The sequence below is a fragment of the Perissodus microlepis genome, chromosome 11 (genome assembly GCF_051167445.1).
Source record: "Perissodus microlepis isolate ML-2025 ecotype Zambia chromosome 11, ASM5116744v1, whole genome shotgun sequence".
NCBI classification, from domain to species: Eukaryota; Metazoa; Chordata; class Actinopteri; order Cichliformes; family Cichlidae; genus Perissodus; species Perissodus microlepis.
Window position 1 is genome coordinate 34513340 of NC_140471.1, and position 21517 is coordinate 34534856.

Sequence of the window (21517 nt, forward strand, 5' to 3'; positions counted from 1 at the left end):
CATGCTCTTTGTCTCCCACCCATTTTATTCTTTTTCTAGCAGCACGTTGGTCTGTTTTCACAACATTTTGATGTCCAACCTTTTAAAACAAACCTTTGTTGTTCTCGGAGTTCTGAGCTTTCACATTGTGTAAAATAACTTTTTTTTTTTTCTCCTCTTTCTTTCTTTTCTTCTCTTTTTTTTTTTTTTTTTTTAAATCAAATGCCTTTTTTTTGGGGGGGGGGGGGGGGGGGGTAGCTAAATTGGCTTGCCTGCAGAAAAATTCATTACTTTACTTTATATTTATTAAAGCCTGAGGAAGACACATGACTTAAATGCAGCAGTCAGAGACAGGCTTAAGGTAAAACTCATAAAATGACCTTTTATTAGCATGTCAAAGTCCAAAAACCACAGAAACACATGTAAGTAAGCCAACACAATGACAAAGAGAATCTAAGACTATACATGCATTAGAAACACATGGGTGTATGAAGCATGCCTTAAACTTACCAAGGACAAAACATAAGAGACAAGAGACTCACAAAATAAAACAGGAAGCAACATAACAGGAAACAAAGACTTAACAACACAATACAAGAAAACATTGGATGACAGAAATCAGCTCACATGGAATCAAATATAAGGTCTTTACCTTATTTTCTAACAGGAACTAGGATTCCTAAATATCAACAACTAAAAATTTTATAATGCTCGTGGAAAAACATCATTGCACTCTATAATGGACAATCAGTTCTGACCAAATGGAGTTTGGTTAAATGCTGATTGCCAATTTACTTCAGTAATTGAACTTAAGCTTTCAGTTTCATGGCTAAACGTAAGGAAAATATCGAACAAAAAAAAAAAAAAAAAACACAAGTAAGACCGTACTGAAAGAGAAAACAATCTCAATGGGTCCAAACTTTCAGTGCACAATATCCCATCAGGTGTATTTGGATAAAATACCAAAAGAAAAAAAAAAAAAAATTCTTCAGACAATTCTTTTGGGGCTCTTATTTCACCCCAATTCCAACCAAAAGTGCCACCAAAAAGCAAATGTTTCCCAGAAAGAACAGACCGATCAGCAGACCATCAATTTTTACCTAACAAAACAATGTAATTAGATTAAAAGATCATTGCAGTGTTATGGTGATTAATTGTTATTTGCTTTTATATTTCTTTCAACTTACCGATTCTGATTCCAGTTCTACAGTAGCACTGTCTGAAATCCCGAGCAGAAACAACAGTTAAGGGCACAACCAACCCCCTGAGTGTTTCCTCATCTGAATCTTATTTTTCAGTTTACTTCAGATTAGTTCTGGCTTGTTTTTAATTATTTGATTTATACCTGTAGATTAAGTTATTTGATTTCAGCTTTCATTTAATTTTAAATTTGTTTACATATTCATTTACATATGATTTAAACAGTTTAAAATCATAAAATATGTGATTACATTTCTTTTAATAATAATAATAATGCATTAACAATTACATTAACCATTTAGCCATATACACACTCCCAGTTTCTTTTGGCCTATACTAGACTAACAAACAGTTCAATGGCCAAGTAAAGGCCTGTTCCCTTTTCATGTCATGAAATAATGAAGCTTTTTAAGTGTAGTTTTATATGACTGAAAAAGAGACATTACTGTAAGGGAGGGAGGCCAATATTGGACTGAAAACTAAAATGGAAAAAACTTAAGAGAGGAGCCAAATCTGGAAAACTCATAGAATGAATGAATGCCCCTCAGAGGAGCATGTTTTCAGAGTGGTTACACTATAGAACAGTAAGGTTGATTAGACTTTGTCAGAAAACTTTTCAGGAAAAGTTCTGAAAAAAAAAAAGAGAAAAAAGATTTTTTGTACTAGAATGATGAGATGAGGAGAAGAGAAAAACCTTTAACCCTTTAAAGCCGGTCGGAGCGGACACGCTCCATTTTGCGTAACTATTTTTAAATCCCGGTAGCACTGCAACTATGTAAGCTAGCGCAATAATTTTTTTTGCATATGAAACCGGAGGAGTTGTACTTACATCTTATGCCATCAGCTTGTCCTAGGTCACAGTTTCCTTCCACATATAGCTTTGCAAAAACTGCATAAAAAGCACTTGCAGCAACAAAAACATAATATTCCAGAAACAGCTGTTTGTAACACTTTCTACGTCCATCAACGTGAACTATCACATGTCCGGCATGACCTGCCCGGAACCGGAAGTGACGTCATTTTGCAGAAATGTAGTTTTTTACCATCGTGGCCTTATGAGCCTATACTTGTGTTTTTAAAAGTTATGTTTGACTTTATGACTCTGTGTCATTTCTGGGATGCTGAGGACTCATATTGCACTGCTGGAAATATTTTATTTTGATGCATATATACATACACTATACATACACTATAATATATTTTTTCATTTTTCCTGCAGTATATGAAAATTGGTGTATCTCAAAAATAAAACTATGAAGACACTTAAAATACATTTCCTTTGGTGAGAAACTAGTTTGTGCAACTTTTTTGTATTTACAGTTTTGAGGGATAAGCCTCTTAAATTTCTCTAACTAGAAATATATGTTAAAAAATCAAAAACGATTTTAAATTTTTTTGTAGTTTATTGCACTTTTTTGCAATTTATGTAATTACTATGCACTTAATGCAGACATATTATTAACATTTGGGCTATAATGGTTGTATTGATGTATAGCAACTTGAAATGCTCCAAAAAATGGCTCCACGGCATGTAAAAATATAATATAAGCTCTGGCGGACTTGGTTCTATGGTAGGTCTTAAAGGGTTAACCTTTACATGCACTTTTCTAAGTGATGATTACTTATAATGAGGAAAAACAAAGATTTACCTTTCTCCTTAGATTTCCCATTATGAACCTCCAACATGATGTAAAAGAGAGCTTCCCAGGCAAGAAAGCCACCCATCACTTTCATTAACCATCCATCACTGCTGTCAATCAAGTTCAGGCCTGTAAATATGGCTCCCACTGTGTAACACAAAGGAACAGACATTTAAGACCAACAGCACGGGTGACGGTGTGTCTGCTTTGGAAAATAAATTCGAATTTATTAAAGAGTGCAGAACAGCATGAAGTAAAACAAAGGCTTACCGGCTAAAGATTTTATTATCACTGCATTCAAAAAATGTGATGTGTTGAATAGATACCGCCTGTCAAACAAAAGAGAATAAATATGAAAACAAACTGCTGAAGTCAGTGTAAGAAAGAAAGGACAGCACATATCATTTGCTTGACAGAAGCAGCAGTGGTGGACAAACACACAGTGAAAAGAGATCTGAGAAGAAGAAAGATTCAGTGCATCACCCAGCATCCTAAGCTTATTGCATCATAACCAGCGGATGGTTCTGGGTCACCTGATTAAGCCCCAACTAAAAGCTATAACAAAACGGAAAATTTTAGTCCTAAAATTAAAAGTAGAGAGGGTTGCTGTTTCCAAACTGAGAGCTGGTTTCATGGTAGAGGGGGCTGAAAGCAGCAACCTCCTATACTACTTTTGAAACTCTAGGAAAAACAGCCAGTCTGACAGCAAAGTGTTCTGTTAGGATAATAAGGTACTGCGAGGTCTTGTAGATATGAGATGGCCTGAGTGTTTCCATTGAGAAAAAAGTTTTGTTTCCCTTTGGAGAAATGACTTCATTCATGGATATGTATGCTTATTTAGTATTTTGGGCGGATGGTTATATTGGTGACACTGGGAGATTGGCTGAACTGTTCAGTGTTCAATCCATGATGGTGGCTCCTTCTTCACAGTCACTTAACTGGGGCTAAACATGGAGCATGGCCTCCAAAGCTACAGCCATTCAGTGAAATAACTAAACATTCGACACACTGAACAGTAAAGTGCCAGTGAGAAAAGATGGAAAACATTTGAAATTGTAATGATATTTATGGAAGAAATATGAACAGAGCTATCAGAGGTTATCAACTACACTGAAACGAGTTAAATTAGAAACACACACAGATGGATACATACAGGTGATGCTGTGGTCCGCAGCGCAGCATAGCCACTATAGGCTGGAAGAAGGAGAGGATCATAACCAGGCAACCCAACACTGGATGTGCTCCCTGGAAACCAAAAGCATTAACACTGGAAATCATGATGATGTAAATATCAGTCTGACAGTGGAAACATGTAACTACAGAGAGTGTTTAAAGAATGTCAAGACAAATAAATAATTAAAATGATGCTTTGATTTTATAGAGATGCTGTTTTTAATAATTACCATTACTATTAAGAAGTTACTTAATATTATCTTCCAGTATGTTGGCTGTGCTTTTGATCTGTGTTGTATAGTATTGTTTAATGTTTAATTTACATTGCTTAAATTACTGCAAGGTGTAATTATCTCTTGTTGCAAAGGAGTTTTTAGTGATAAGCAAATTTTTTAATGAAATTAAAAACACAGTGACAAACTGCATGATAACTCAAAGGACACTAGTCTGTGGGTCTTAAACGGTAAATGGATCGGTACTTATAAAGCACCTTCCTACTCACTTCCTTTTATGTGGTGTGAGGATGGCTATTTACCCCAAGATCTGAAAGATGCCAGAATAGTGCAGTTGCACAAAGGCAAAGGTGAAAAGTCCTGTTGTGTCAACTATCAAGCAGGCAAGATCCTCTATAAGGTGATTTTAAAAAGGTTGAATACCTATCTTCAGAAGGGACACTACCAGAAAGCCAGTGCAGTTTCCCCCAGAGCAGAGGCACAGTTGACATAATGCTCGCCGCAAGATAGATCCAAAAGAAATGTAAGAAACAAAATATGCATCTGTAAATCCTCTTTGTTAAGGTGTTCAACATTAGCGTCATGCCCACAATCTTGGGTATGACGCTATCTTCTGAACAGGAATCCCTCCCAAGATGGAAAAAGTAATCAGATAAACACAAGACTGGTCATTGGCTGAGATGATAATGAGTTTCCCCATCACTCAAGTCAAGCAAGGATGCTCCAACACTCTTCAGCTTCCATTTTAGATGTTGCTTCTCTCTGCTTTCAAAGACTTAAATATAGCCATCCAGATCACACACAAGACAGATGGGGGTAAAATTAATGCTCAGTGCCTAAAGGCAAAGACAAAAGTCACTAGATCACTTTTTCATGACTTCCTCGATCCTGGTTACTGTTCTATAGTCAACAGCAAGCATGCCTGAAATAAAGATCAACAATAAGGCCCTTGGAAATTTTAACTCCATAACCAAACTTTGTAAGCTAACTAAGTATCGAGGTATCCAACAGCATTGCTAAGGAAAGTGCTTCCGATAGACTCCACAAGCAAGTGTGGAACGAAGATTCTGAGATATGTTTGTTTGGTTTTTCTCTGTATCTATTATTGTAGGATCTACTGTACAATATAAAGCGCCTTGAGGTGACTGTTGTGATTTGGCGCTATATAAATACAGTTGAAATGAATTGAATAGATCCTACATGAGGGTACACAAAAATAGTGCTATTTTGAACTTTATCAATCCTAATAGCCAGTCTTATATATCCTTGGGTTGAGCATTTCCTAGTACTACCGTTGGTTATCCATGTACAAACACACTTAATTTAGCACTTTCATCTATGCCTAAGTGCTTTTGTAACACACACACACACACACACACACACACACACCTCAAGGCTCAGTATCTTGCCCGTAGATTTTCTAATTGCAGAACATTTTAAAGCTGGTATTAAAGGAGACTCAAATGTGGTACAATATAATCTGAAGGATATTTGGATTCATGTATCAAATAAACAATAATTTGTATTCAGTAATTACAACCAAAACCTTTGTGAACTTCAACACTAGGACCAAGTTCATATCATAAAAATCGTTATTTACTGGCAAATAATAGTGTGTTACAAAGGTAAAGCCAGTTTTGTTGTTTGATTGATCTGTAATTAAAAAATATAAAACTGTAATAATTCTGATACTAGCAGAGTTAGTGTACCAACCCCAGACCAGTCCCGAGTATGAGCGAAAATGAGGATGAAAGCAATGATTGTGGCTGCTACCGTCAGAAGCATTACTCCAACATGGACCTGGAGGAACATAAAGAATGCAACATGATATTAAGCCAGCCAAACATATACAAAATCAACAGTTCCCAAATAAGATTAAGCTTGGACCAACTGTCTTAAAAGTCTAATATCTGACATATAATACTTAATATTTTCTTAGTATGTTTTTTTTTCTATGATGACTCACCACAAACCAGAGATCTTTGTTGCACATTGTTGTTCCCTTGGCCATTTTTTTCAGATATCGGGCAACCATCATTCCCAGTGTTCCCGTGGTCATCCAGGCAATCAGCATCAGTGACCCTGAAACACAGTTTAGAATTGGAGTTCTCTCCACTTCTCTTTGTTTTATGAGTTAAGATGAATTTCTTTCCCTGGTCCCAACATGTCTTTAGTCTATATATCAGTTTACTATAAAAAGAATTAAACCAACCGAGGCAAGCCATTAGGAGTACAACATAAATATTTTTATAGCTTTCAAACTGTATACAAACAATCGATTTTGATGGTGTACATTCGTACAATATGTTACAAATGATTGTTTTGATAAGTCACTGTCTCATGAAAGAGGCAAGAGTTACTGCCAAAAAAAATGCATCTAACTTGTAAAACCCAATCCACGTTTTTGGTCTATTTTGTCATGTCGAGGGATTAAACTGAATTTCCCGGAGGAACCAACCCAAGGAATTAATAAAGTTTCATCTAATCTAATCTAGTCATTAAACTCTGTGAAATACAACAGAAATGTAAGTCTACTTGGTATTATAGATAAAATAGTTTAATCTTAATGGAAGAAAAAATTCAGTGTCTTCCCATGTTCCCCGTAGCATTTATCCTCTGAGGATCCTGACTATTCACCGGTTAACACAATGTACTAACTGTCAACTGGTTGGCCAAAGTAAGTGACCATGGACTTTACATAGTGACTCTTTCACACAGAGACCTCTCTGTGCAGGATCTTACCATGAGCTTTGATGATATCAGGAAATCCCCTTTTACGGACAACCACAGGAGTAGAAATGGCCATCTTAGTAGTGCTGACGAAGTCGCGCTTATGGAATTGGATTTGTCCTGTAGGAAAGATATCACAAAGCTTATACACAACTGTTTGTATATGTATAGATGTGTGTGTGTGTGTGTGTGTGTGTGTGTGTGTGTGTAGATTGCACATGTAATGTGCAATTCCTTGACATGAAGAGTTTGGACACTCCTTATCTAGTAGGTATATTTTTCATCCAATCACCTGCATGCATGTCTTGTGACATATGTGCTATTTTCTCTAAGTATATTATGAAGTCCATAGTCTTCTTCATTGCATGCTATCTTCAATTTACTGATATGATAGGTTAAGTTAGATAAACTACACTGCTGTGGTGTAAGAAACAGTCTGGCACATGTAGTTACCATTGCTGCTGGGTCCGTGGACAAACATGAAGTAGTAGGATTGGCTGAAACCTGAAGTCCCCTGTATAGAAATTATCTCCGTAGTAGTGAAGGAACAACTGATGACATTGTTCTGCAATGACGTTGTTATATTATAAACGTTCCCCTGTAGGACACATAAGAAATTTCACAATTTTTAAGAGCAGAAACAAAGCATTATATCTAAACGTTCTAGCCTTATATAAATCACTGATATCAGAAAAACTTTAGTACCAGAGGAACAACTTGTGGAGTTGTTAGTCCTGTTGAATACATATGTTGCACACCAACTTGTCCATTACTGTTCATTCCACAAACATAAATATCATCGTTTCCCTGAGGAAAGACAAATTAGCATGCTTATAACACATATGAAAGTTTTTAACTATTATTTAATGATTAATTCTTTTGGGGGAAAAAATCCAAACTTGTTGATATTGTTTGGGAAAACAAGGCAACCAGATGTTTTCTAAAAATTGTGAACTTTCAAAAACAAACTGAAGTTGAAACAGCAGCTGTTCACCCACAGGTGCTGCTCATGTACAAGTATGCCAAGAGCCTTATTATTGTTATCTCTTAAAAAATGTAACAGTCATAGAATCAAGAACATTTTCATTACACTACCATCTTCTGATCATCAGAGAATCCAAAAGCGATGTAGCCTTCATAAGGACCAGTCATCTCATACTGGACAGCTGTACCACCGGCTAACATCATGGCTGACATGAAATAACAGCTAGCGTTGACTGCTGGGTCACAGTTTGAAGGCTGACTGAAGCACACTTTGGTGACGCCACAGTTAGCGCTAGAGATGGATGCAGCTGATTTCTGGACATACACAGAGGAAGAGAGAGAAAGAAACCATGACATCGTCATGTTGTACTTGAATATACCATTTAGCATTTTCTTTTCTCAGTTTGCATGTATATTAACATTAAGCCGAGCTCAGTACTGCACATTACTGTTCTATAGTTCTGCTAACAAGCTATTTAGAAACTAGGTATAAATGGCTTGAGTACATAAGTACATCCATACTGTTTACAATCACCAACTAATCTAACAAGTATATCATCCACAGAGCCACAGTTAGAACACGCAGAGCTCCTGGGTCAATGACAGTACTAACCGTTAACCACCATGTTGGCCCTAACATCAACCTCTGAGGTTTTTGCCTATTTTCCCAAATGGGAAATTTTGTGCAAGACCAAAATGCATGTGTGAGACTTCACTTGAAAAATCTCTCTCACAGTTGAGAAAAAACCAAACACTAACGTGATAGATATTAAGAGTTAATAAAGACAGTCAAATCTTAAACAAAAAAGAAAATTCCGATTTTGACAAAACACCTATTGTATGAAAGCACCCTAGCTCAATGGGCCATGCTAACTCTGGGCTCTCAAGAAAAACTCTAGAAATTTAAGAGTGTATGACAAACTTGATGCAGATTTCTAAAAACTCAGGTTTACACATAAACTACATAAACAGCAGTTTTGCTAGACTGACTTTTTCATCTTTCATATTTGTCCATCCAGGCCAGAATATTTATTGCTTTCCATTTAGTGTGTCTGTGCTAGATAGAGCAGTGCACACCTATCTCCTGATCCACAGTCAGCCCCAGTATAAGATGTGTCACAGAATATAAAAGATGGTAGACTACCATCAGCCTCAAAACCAACGGATACTTTCAAATCAGTTAAACTGGCCGATGATTCAACCAGCTTGTTTGGCAGTGAATTTCATATTGTGTTCAAAACAGACATTGTTACTTACAACAAGTGGTGCAGGGTCTGTACTGCCACTCCCAGTGATGGCACCTGCAGATGTGGCAGCTCTGCCATTAGTGAAGGTCAGGACAGGGCTCGTCACATTAACCCAAAATGTTGTAGAATTCTGCACAAAGGATGCACTGCAGCGACACCAAAACCAGTGTGAACTGGGGTATAAACACTTAATCATTATCAAAGCGCTTTGCTAGAATGAATAAACTTTACCAGAACTGAACAGCTTTGATGTCTCCTGATGGTTCTGAGCTCCATGTCACCTGAATGTAGCTGCTATTAAAGCCTGATGTGTGGGACACAGCCGAGTTCTGGACACACACACACGAGAGAGACTATGACATCATTATGTTGTTTGAATGTACTGTATATCATCTGTTTTCGTTATTTGACATGTTTATACTGTTACAGTCACTGTTATACATAGTGAAAGTTACCAAAGGAAAGCAAATCAAATGATGTGCTGTGAAACACAATATGACATATTGCAATATAATTTTAATTATGCACCTTGCAGCTTGTCACTAAAACTATGTATTAACTTTGTATTTAGAATAGGTAGGTCTAAGATTCGCTCTATTGCACATGTTCACATTGTTTTCTTTAGTATTTACATCAGAAAAAAAACTGACTGTCTTTTTCAGTAATGTATTGACTACATCAAATGTTTTCATTTTACTTCATTGATTGATATGCCCTTCAGTAGACTTAAGGTATAACATATGATCATGCATGATGCTCACATTAACATGAAAGGAAACTCACAGGTCTTTGGCTGCAGGTGAGGACTTTAGCAGCCCCTGCTGGTATGGCAAAGGAACCCACAGGAGTCTCACTTCCCACTTCTATAGCCTCCAACAGGAAACCTGTGAATGGTGCGGAGGCTGGACCCTGTAGCTCAACTTGGAATCACAGAAAAACATTTTATTCAGTCAGTTGGACAGTTCTCAACTGGGCCGCTTCTAAACAGGCATACATGAGGGGCCAGACAGAAATGTAAAGGGGGCAAATGGTGGCAACGGAGGCAGGAAAGTGGTGGGGTGTGGTGGATTGGATCTGGGTCTGGATAACAATTTTTGTCATGTAATTGGATTGCACTTCTTCCCTAAGACCTGACCAATTTTGGTGTCCCACCTGAACGCTAAGCTTCTGCTAGTCTAGCTCTTAGGGTCACCGAGGCATGCAAACCCCCTGACCACGTTAAGGTGGCAATCCCTAAGGGGAAAAACTGAGGAATAAAACAACCAAAATTGAAATAAAATCTTCCTCATCAGATTATAGCAACTAAAAACATGACATTTCCCTTAATTGGATGGCCTTTATTAAATATAACAATTGCCAATATTAACAAAACTAATTGGGTAGGCCAATTTTTTTTTTTTTATAAAAAAAAAAAAAAAAAAAAAAAAAGGTAGTTCACCAAATCTTAAGAAATAAAACCAAAAAATAGAATAAAAATTAAAACAAAGAATAAAATTAAGTATCCGTCCAACTCTTTACAGCCAACAACATAGAATGTATCTTAATTGAATGACCTGATTCTCAAATAAATTTGCAAAATAAAGCAAGAATAAAATAAGACCTCTCAATATAGCCAATATTTACAAAACTAAAAAGGGTTGGCATAGTAATAAAAAAAAAAAAAAAAAAAAAACAACAATTCACCATGTCTTTTCCTACAATTCTCAAACTAATTTGTAGAACAACAGATTTAGAACAGAACATTTTAATTTTTTGGTCTCGTTTTAAGCTTGTTTGTTTTGCAAGGAACTGAACAGCTCCACTCTCCTTTCTCCTCAATCCACTCTGTAACAACAGTCTCCTGCTTCCCTTTCCAAAAACTCTTATAGATTCATATCCAAGTTATTTCTTATGGACTTCTCATGGGCCAAAATCACTAAATTCCTCTTTTATGTAACAAAAATGAACAAGCTTTACTAAAATCGCTGTGATTACATCAGTATATGAAACGAGGAAACTCTGCTTGTTCATTTTTGTTACATGTGGTGTCTGACAGACACAGATCCTCCAGTCTGCTCTATGCAGCAGACAGGCTCACAGAAAGAAACTCTTCTCTACCGGACTGAAACTGTGAGAAGAACAATGGACTAGTCTCCCATTGAGTGTAGAAAGATAGATGTATGTTTAGCTGTTAATTATCTTAAGAGTCGCTATGATTTTGACGACAGAGATGTGTTGCTTCGTTTTGCTCAGCCCTGCTGAGAAACCTGACACCAGCTCATTGCAAACAGTGACTGGCTGTTCAGCTGGCGGGAGGGTGAGTGGGGGTTATCTGCCTAGGCTGTGCGAGCCTGCACGCAAACAGCACGGAGGGAAAGAGCCAACCAGAGGTGAAACCTATCATCTCATGTGTGCCTTTTCCAGCGGATTTTCCAGCTACTGTAGCAAATCATGCCCATTTTCAGTTTTTGGGTAATCTATTATTTTCTTTCTCAACTTCTAAAAGTTTGATTTAAGGGGGCAGGATGTTTGTTTAAGGGAGTGTTGCCCCTCCTTGCCCCAGCCGGGTGTTGTGCCAAAAAGTGATTGTCTGCCAAAAACTGATTGCTCGTATTTAAACCGCTATAAGTAACTTGTTGGGCTATAATATGTGAAACATATGTCAAATGCATCCCTCATGGATGACATAAAGTCATCTTGAGCCACAAACAACATTCGTGTAACAAGGTAGAAGCCGCAATCAGTTTGTGCCAGTGACTTTTATATAACCTTTATTTATGCAGTTAAAAAAAAAGAAAAAAAAAAATCTCATTAACATTAAAAATGTCTTTTGTAAGAGTAAGTTGGCCAAGACAACAGCAGAAATGGCAGCAAATATTACAATAGTTCAGTAAAAATATTTTAAGTGGGGATAAAGGACCGGATTGGTTATAACACAGTTAAAGATACTTGAAAAACATAATTTTTTAATTCTCATACACACACACACACACACACACACACACACACACACACGCCCTTTGTAAACCCTGTTCACCGAAGTCTATTTACCAACATACGTAAAGATATTACACAGAAACATTGGAAATCACTTTTTGGCACAACACCGGCACCGGTGTTTGATGAAAACAAAGTTTTACTGTATTACAAGCAGATATGTCCGAGTCTGACATATATATTTTCAGGCAATTTAAGATGCATCTCTGTTTTATAAGTGTTTCCCTATTTTGGGGTTAGCCCTTAAAAACACGGCATTCTTAGATAATAATACATCATTTGTATTATGATTTTTCTCTATGTACAGGCTGAGATCCTGCTGCTTTGGGGTTTAATGCTCTTTGTTGATTTAGTTGCATGGCTGAAATTACAAACATATCAATGGCAATGAGAGGACAGCTGATCGATCGTGAAATCATCAGGACGTAGCGTTTTATCCGTTTGACCGACAATAGCAAATCTGAAATACTGTCAGCTGGGAGGAACTCCCGACTTTAGCACACGACCAGTTAACTCCCGCGACAGCACTATGCATTAATCTATACATCGGATTTATTTGTTCGATACTGAAGGTACCAGAACACCAGTCCGTATAGTTGGCACCCTCTTACTCCTCTCTTCTTACCTTTGACATCCTCTCCAACTCTGTAGCGCCTTTGCTCTGTGGTGACTATGAAGGGCGATGGTGCCGTTTGTGGGCTCAGCCCTGATTGATGGGATTTCAATTCTTCACAACTGTCTATAACCAGACCTGAGCTGTGTCCTCGGATGAGTGGAGCACTGCACAATAGCAGCAATACAAGATCCATTATTTTCCAGGCAACTCGTTAGTGCAGTAAGTGAAAAACAACGAGTACCACGTACTACTGATGTATAGGGTGGAGCACTGCAGGTGAATCTGGGAGAAGCAATAGCTGTTGAATAGGGATACTTCTGTTTCGACAGTGTGTCGAGCTTAAGCGCAGATGTTTCAGGAATTCTGCTTCAAAGTGTGGGTCAAAACACCCACGTCACCATGGAGTTTCCCCAAGGTGGCTTACCTGTTGCTTCTAAGCAGGGGAGGAGCCAGAGCGAATGCGTTTTAAATTTTTTATTCCTTACCTATGTAGTGACGGCTCAATCATTTTGGCCGACAGTATACAGGCAACGGCACAACACCGACTCGAAGGGATCCTGAACACCTGCCCTACAATTACTGACAGCCGCTCATTCGTACATTCTTATTACTGACACTGGATTGCCCAATCAGATCTCTTAACGCATTCGGTCTTTCTCTACCTTCCCATTGCGCTCATGCAAGTTGATAAAGATTGACAAATAAAAGCGAAAAAGGCAAGAAAGAACAAAGATAAAGAAACTAGAAACAGGTGAAGCAAAAGATGAGCGTGGCGGAGCTTCTGCAGTGCAGCAGGTAAAACAGCAGACGGCGAGGAAGAGAAAAGGCGTAATTAACGTGGGAAGCAAATATCTGGAGGGATGTAATAAGGATTAAAGAGAGTGAATGATTCAAGTAAAATTTATTTAAACTTTATTCTATGTTCTTATTCTTCTTGTGTTCCTCAACTTTACATTGCCTTGAGGAATTGCACAAATTTAACTGGACCGTCTGTGCTGTTTTGACCGCACCTGGACCAGTGGCTGATTTTATGTCAGAGTCCAGGCCTGGTGGATTCAAATTTCGGTAATCGTTTAACATGACACAAAAGGAAATGGAGAACCTTTGTAATATATACAACAATCCAAAAGGTTTGTGATTTGTTTTTTTAAATAAATTTAACAAAAACATTTGCCACACATACAGTGATCTAATACTGTCCATCCAAAGTTTCGGTCAGACTGGCCCACGCATTTTTGGGTAGAATGGTTGCATAAATGTGTTCATATGATTATAGTTAGATGCAACTGTAGCAAAAGTGGCGACTAGGTATCACTGTAGAGATCGGTCTGTTTCAAAACTGCGACACAGTTCTGGCCTTATTACTTCTAACTCTTTCAGTGTTGATCTGAGACACAGGACAAGTTTTAAGGGCTTGAAAAATGTAGCCAAATGGACAAATGGTGGAGAGTCCCTAGCACAAAAAAATGACCTCTCTCAGCAGTGTTATGGGTTAATCTGCACAGCAGATTTAATACCTCAGTCACTGAAGGTACTAAAACTTCGATCTGGCGCCCTTTTACTCCTATCTACTTACCTTTAACATCCTCTCCAAGTCTGTAGCGCCATTGCTCTGTAGTGACAGTGGAGGGAGATGGTCCCGTTTGTGGGCTCAACCCAGAGTAGTGGGATTTCAATTCTTCACAGCTGTCTATAACCAGACCTGAGCAGCAGCCCCAGGTCAGTGGAGCAGTGCACAGCAGCAGCAATACAAGAAAATGCATTGCAGTTAAATTATTTTCCAGACAACTCATTGCTGCAGTCAGTGAAAACAGACCATAAATAACACTGTTGTTGGAATACTGGGGATGAAACTGGGAGGGCCAGTAACTGATGACTGCATCGTGACTTGGCAGTATTCTTTCAGGTTTAGATTTTCAGGACCGATTTGCAGTAAAACTCACTAATCAGCAAAGATAAGTCTCTTTTCTCTGAAGAATAAAACTGTATAGTTCATTTTCCTTTTTCAACATCCTCTTTCAGGGGGGGGTTTCTCACTCCTGTGAGGTCATCATCTGGGGATTTTTCTTTAGGGTGTATTTTTTCACTAAACATTCAACACTACTTCTGATATTTATGATATTTTTTGATTATTTTAAACTGTGCCATGCAGAGGTTTCACACAGGATACAATCTTTGCTACTTTGATTACCCAAACAGGTAAAAACATGAGCTAAATTATTTAAGGCAAGCCACTTTCTATTTCACTTTTTACAGTTTCAAAAATAGGAAAAAGTAAACAAGGCATTGAGCAAAGGTTAGGCTGCACAACATGGTCAGTACTTAGTAGCACCCCTCCCTTTAAATTGTAAAACAAAGCTTTTGCTGTAAGCGAGAACATAGATTATCAGTGTGGTCATTCCAGCTACAGGGGTAATGGAGGTGAATACCAAAACACCTATAGGATTTAACCTAAACGATTTCTTCATTATGAATAATCACTGGGGTGTCAGCTGTCACCGCTTCAGGGTCAGGCAGCATCTCCTTAGTTTTTCTTGTATCGATGACTAGATGGTGATCATCACAATAAAAGACAAAACTCTTTACCTCAGTCAAGTACAGCGAGCGATCCGAGTTTTCGTATAGCAGGCTAAGTATGGCAGTTTCATTGAGAAATTTGAAAATCAGATTACTGGGGTTACAGCTAGTACAATCTATTTTATAATACAAACAGGAGTGGTGAGGTAACAGTCCTGAGGTACGCTAGTGCTGATGGATTTATAGTTTGAGAGCAAAGATAGGAAAAGACATCTGACTCAGTTTCTGTAAAAACAGAGGAGGCTCCAACATGTTAAAAGAACTAAAGTCAATAAACAAAATATGGGCATAGGCCTTGGGATTTTCCAGGTGCTTAAGAATCAGGTGAGCGATACTGCCAAATGTGTCATCCGGGCACCTCCCCTGCCTATAAGGAAGCTGCAGAGGATCTAATAAAATTTAGATCTGATTTCCTTACAGAGACTATATAAAATTCAAAACATTTAATGACAGCAGGAATCATAGCAGTTATAGTTATAGCCTCTGGTCTATAATCATAATCAGGACATGATCTCTTGGAATTTAAAATACGGTGGATTGTTTTCTAAGGAACTGCGTGTGAATCTGCAGATAGGACAATGAGCTCTACTGTAAACTTCTTTCCAAGAGAAGTTTAGAGGGCCTGAAGATATTATCACAAATATCACTGAGTGGCTGAATTTTAAGTAAATCAGCATCAAGGCTTAAACACTGATCAGTGGTTGTAATCGTCTGCAACACTTTAAGGCCCTGTGTATCTAACCTGAGGAGGAGGAAAAAAAAAAAAAAAAAAAACCTCATTCAGTTCATTTGTTTTACTCGGTTTACAATGCACCTCATATTAGTCATCATCTTGCTGGTGGCTTTTATGGATTTAGCAGCTTTAGAGTCCATTGTGATTAAATTATTTAGATATCTTTATATGTCATTGGTCTTTTTATGATTAATGCTCTTCTTAATGCCTTCTATAACGTATGGCTCATTGTTAGGATACAGTATAATGTCCTTCAGCAAAGCAATCACATCAATATAATCTGTGATTGTTCCTTTGGCCTCATCAGTTCTCACATCATGAAAAGACATGGTGGTGTAGGGGCCTGCGCCTTAAGGATTACTGTACTATACTATGGCCAGACAATCACTGTCGTAGTCTGAGCTTTACTGTTCTTATTATGGTCTCAATTTGACAAAAGGGGCTTTGATTGTGCTGTTTCTGCTTTTTTTAATATGTCCATAGCATTTGTATAGAATCCTATTTTCTTGAGTGCCACACTTTACACAAAAAGATCCTGGGAGGGTTACTTCAATTTTACAGTGGTTAAAATCTCCCAGTATGAAGACAGGAGCTCCAGGTGTACTATACAATACAAGCTGCTGCCTAGGCTGCATTTCCACTGGAGGGTATTTGAAAAAAAAAAAAAAAAAAAAAAAAAAAAAAAGAGTGCAAAGAATAGAGATTTAACAAAATTGTAAGCTGGATGTTGGCATTTTAATTGTGCCAAACTGTAAAGATAGATTCACAAGTTTATTTAAATTGAGTTGTACATTCATGAGAGATTGTTATTTGATTAAGGAAGCCATTGGTTGTGCTTTTGTAAAGCTCATCTGCTACACTATTGTTAAAAATAAATGTATACATATCGACAAACGTCACACACACGCCTTGTTTTTTTTTGTTGTTGTTGTTTTTTTTTTTATAGAACAACAAACTAGAGAAAGGGTCATTGTCCTATCTGTAGATTCACACGCAGTTCCTTAGTCAGGATTTGGTCATTCTAAACTGGGTGCAGTTGGTGTTGTCAGTTTTAAGTCAGCGAAAACTTTGTCTGCGTCATTAGCCCATTGTTTATGCAGTCATTCCCCTCCCCTATATTACTGCTGACAGTGTAGCCTCTTGTAAAATATGATCTATTGGCAGCAACATGACCATATGCTAATGAAATTTCTTTGTGATTTTGGAGTGGATTGACTCACTGCGATCCTCTCTGGAGAGGAACTTACCTTCTGACATGATCATGTGTCCCACATAGGGAGAGGCTTACCTTGTGGATGTTCTCAGAAAGACATTTCAACAGCACTTGTGTAGGTCTCAGAGGCCTGCTTAGAAGGACAACAGATCATTAAAGCATCAGTGTATTGCAGCCAAGCTGACCCCACATGAGGAACAAAAACTGACAAGTTAAGCTACCTCAAACACTTTAATGTTCAGCGATATGTAAAACTTTTCCAACCGTCATTCATCAGCTTAATAAATGACGACAGGCGATATATTCGCACAGGTGACTTTTTGACGGGCGTTGCAATGCAATCATGCACAGACTGATTTACTGTCACAGTTTGTGAAGCAAGCCATGTGGGAATTATTAAAGGACCCAAGATGTAGGCAATGCTGAGGTGAGTGAGCTTTATTGAGGAGGATGACATACAACAGAAGGCGAGGGTAGCAAGAACAGAACTGACAAAACCTAAACTGGGAAAACTAAGAATAAAACAAAACTGAAACCTTGAGACACAACCGGCGCTGCAGGGAGACAGATGCAGGGGAACCACACAGATGAACCAGCAACGCACCCCAGAAAACACAGGGCTTAAATACACACAGGCCAGTCAGGTAATGGGAGGCAGGAGAGAGACACAGCTGTGGGGAAATCAGAGCTGACGAGACTGAGGGAAGTAAAACAGAATACAATAACCTGAGACACTGACCTTCAAAATAAAACAGGAACTCACACATGCAAAGACAAAGACTAAGAAACACGGACTTTACACAGAGGGAACACACAGGCAGGAATGACTAAGCACTAAACTGACAAAGAACAGAACCAAAAGGCTAGAAAACCACAACCAGAATACATCACAATAATAGAAAAGACAAAAGACCCAGGACCATGTCATTTACGCTTTGTGTGGAGGGAATATCTTACTTTCTTTTCTTGTTTGTTTCGGTATTAATATAGCTACTTTTTGGATTATTCATTTATTTATTTATTTGAGATGCGCCAAATCGCAGAAAAGACTTAACATTATGTCAGAGAATTTTTAAGAGAAATTTAAATAAAATGGGTTTTTTTGGTTTGTTTTGTTTTCTGAACAGAGGCTACTGCCTTTCTTTCTCTCTGTTATGAGTAAATGAAATTACTGCATTTGGGTGCACTCTGAAGAGGGTAGATTTGCTCGCAGCTGGAAGAGGGTGCGGTTAAAACAGCACTATTATTTTTTCCGTTGACTGCTTCTCTTAGCTTCAATTAACAATATTAGCAAACTTACTAATGGGCAAATAAATAAATTAATAAATATATCGCTCTTGCAAAAATGATCAATGAAAGGCTCAGCTTATTGTCGATGGTCGATAAATACGTCCAATCGCCCAAATGCAGTTCTTTTAGTGAGTCATCATTCGTGTAAATGGCCTGTAAATGTATAGCGCTTTACTTAGTCCCTAAGGACCCCAAAGCGCTTTACACTACATTCAGTCATCCACACATTCACACACACATTCACACACTGGTGATGGCAGCTACATTGTAGCCACAGCTGCCCTGGGAGCACTGTTGGAATCTCCACTTACATGCATACAGATGCAGATCTGGCTCATATTTATCCATCTGTGATATTATGCTCATTCACATTCTAATCAAGATGTGTCCATATTCAGTGTGTGTTCAGTCTGTGTTGCTGATAAAGAATATTGAAACTCTGAATCTTTTGCCTTTAACATTCTGCTATTTCTGATTACAATACCTGTAAACAGAAGGCAGTTGCCTGTTTATCTCTTAGTCTTTGATCTTGTCACCCCACTGTTGTCTTCCAGACTCTTGATGCCATACATTTATCTCAGTTTAACACCCAAATGTAAAAAAAACATACCCTTCACCGAATGTTGTGCCCCCCGATAAATGCTGTGCCTTTGTTATGGTACAGGCTCGACTTAACCTTCCCGGGCACACTCTCTCAGCTGGTGAGCTTTACCTTAACAGCAAACCTTGAGAAACAGGATTTAAAGTATAATTTCTTCGATATGTTAACTCAGTAGAAAGCCTCCTTCTCCTACAGATTTTATGTATCTACTTAAGTTTGGTTATGGAGTCAAGCCACTGAGCTGGTTAGCGCCAGTATCTACTGTAAAGTTAACCTGTTGTCCCTGGAAACTTGACAGGTAGTTGTGGCAAATCTGTGCGCAGTGGATGAACTCAGCTTTTACTAATGTGCTGAATAATAGCTGTGTCTGTTAGGTTTTGTAGTTTCACAGTAATTTGAGAAAAGGGCGTGTTAATGAGTGTAAGCTGATCCTCATCGCATGTGTGTTCATGTTTTATCAAACTGACTATCTGTGCGTTTGTGCATTTGTGCGTGTGTGTTATTTTCTTCTTTTGTTGTATGTTTCACAACCTTTTCCTTTCTCAACCTCCTCCTCTAACAACTCTCTCAGGTTTCTTTTCCAAACAAGAGTCTTTTTTTTTAGAAAAGGTTTATCTCCATAGCTATACAGTGATCAAATTGTTATATAGGGGGTGGCTGTAGATCAGAAGGTTGGTCATTTGAGCTCTCGCTACTAGAGTCCCCGTGTGTTAGAGTGTTGGATAGAAATCACTTAATTCAGTTCAGTTCAATTTTTTATATATATAGTGCCAAATTACAACTGCAGTCACCTCAAGACTCTTTATATTGTTAGGTAAAGACCCTGCAGTAATACAGAGAAAACTCCAATAATCAAACACCCCCTTTTAAGTAGCACTGGGCAACATTAGGTTAGAAAAAAAAACCTTTTAACCTCCTCATGTGCTTTTCCTACTTGGATAGAAAAAACATAGAGAAAAGTGCTCGTGTGAACAGGTGTGAAAGTGCTTTGATTGCTCGAGTAGAGTAGAACAGCGCTATATAAGAACGAGTCCATTTGCCATTTACGGTGCAGGGCATCGTATATCTGCTCCTGGGCCCTTTGCTTAGGATTGTTTTCGGTTTGTTAGTTCCCCTTCATGTTTCCGTTGTGCGTTTCCTGTTCTGTCTCTGTGATTCTTTATGTTTTTGTCTGTATCTCAATATTAGTTATTTCCTGTTTTTATTTTGTCTTCTGTCTCTCGTGCTTTTTATTTAGCTCTGCTTCTCTTGTCTTATCTTCTGTGATTTAGACCCAGCTGAGCTCCCACCTGTTTCCTCACTCCTCATTACCTGGTTTGTATTTATTGTCTGAGTCCTCTCTTCCTCTCCTGTATTCCTGACTCAAGCCCTGTTGAGATTTTGTATTTTATATTTTTTGAAAGAGACTTCAGCAGCTGAATACAGAAAAAAAACCCTTAACAATCAGACATCCCTCCTAGCACGTACTTGGCAACAGTAGGAGAGAAAGACTCCCTTATAACAGGAAGAAACCTCCAGCAGAACCAGCAGTGGGTAAGGGGAGGGAGTCGGGACAAAAGACAGTGTTTTTGAATAATATTGTCTATGGAAAACATGTATTTTGTGAAAAATATGGGTTTCAGATAAATAAGGCTTAAGAGGCACTGCAGGACTTCTGACACGGTCCTGGGTGTGTGTTCTGTTTCGTATTATTAATCTTTGATTTCCTGATGTACCTTTGTTAATTCTTAGTTTGGTTTCTGTGTTCCCTCTGTTTAGTGTCTTTTCCATGTCTCTGTGCATTTCCTGTTTTCTTGTGAAGGTTCGTGTCTCATGTGAGTGTATTCTGTTTTGATTCATTGTCTCGTCTTCCCCAATCTTGTGCCTGCCTGTGTATTTATGATGTGTGTCATCTTGTACTCGTTGCTGGTTCACCTGCGCCATTTCTCTCCGTCATCCTGTGAATTCTCCCTGCTCGGTGTCTCCACTCGTGTTTTCCCTCGCGTTCAGGTTTGTTGTTTAGGTTTTAGTTTTTCCAGTACATATTATTTCTAAGTTCTGTTTCTCACCGCCCTCACCTTCGGTTTATTATCACTCAGTCTCAATAAAGCCCTCTCACTTCACTGCAATATTTACATCTTGGGTCCTTCTACACGGCTCGCCCCGCAAGCCGAGAAAACTTCTTTAGGTCTACAGACTGAATCTTCCTTCACGAAGCACATGTAAAGGTCATTAACACTTAGCTGCATGGCAGAATATATCAAATTCTATGAAACGATTGTAACCTGAAAGAACTGTTAAATAATAATTTAAAAAAAGCCTTGAGGTCTTGTGAAGAACTAACAT

At 38.2% G+C, this 21517-nt stretch overlaps 1 protein-coding gene across 1 annotated transcript; it reads right to left on the reverse strand.

The window, feature by feature from the left end:
* Positions 1-879: 879 nt before the first annotated feature.
* On the reverse strand, positions 880-12971 carry LOC146378350 (ferric reductase 1). The gene is made up of 15 exons (XM_084944563.1): positions 12788-12971; positions 9970-10106; positions 9418-9515; positions 9197-9332; positions 8051-8254; positions 7661-7762; positions 7409-7553; positions 6968-7075; positions 6192-6307; positions 5939-6025; positions 3973-4064; positions 3090-3148; positions 2829-2966; positions 1167-1198; positions 880-1079 (listed from the first exon to the last, which is right to left on the reverse strand). The coding sequence occupies exons 1-15, from the start codon at positions 12969-12971 to the stop codon at positions 990-992; spliced, it is 1728 nt and encodes a 575-aa protein (XP_084800689.1). The 3' UTR covers positions 880-989.
* Positions 12972-21517: the final 8546 nt, after the last annotated feature.

Coding starts and splice junctions, on each gene's coding strand:
- LOC146378350 (XM_084944563.1), bottom strand. CDS start 12,971: ATGGATCTTGTATTGCTGCTATTGTGCAGTGCTCCACTCATCCGAGGA. Junction 3,149..3,972: donor TGCGGACCACAGCATCACCT/GTATGTATCCAT, acceptor TTTGTTTGACAG/GCGGTATCTATTCAACACAT. Junction 1,080..1,166: donor TAGAACTGGAATCAGAATCG/GTAAGTTGAAAG, acceptor TTGTTTTGTTAG/GTAAAAATTGATGGTCTGCT.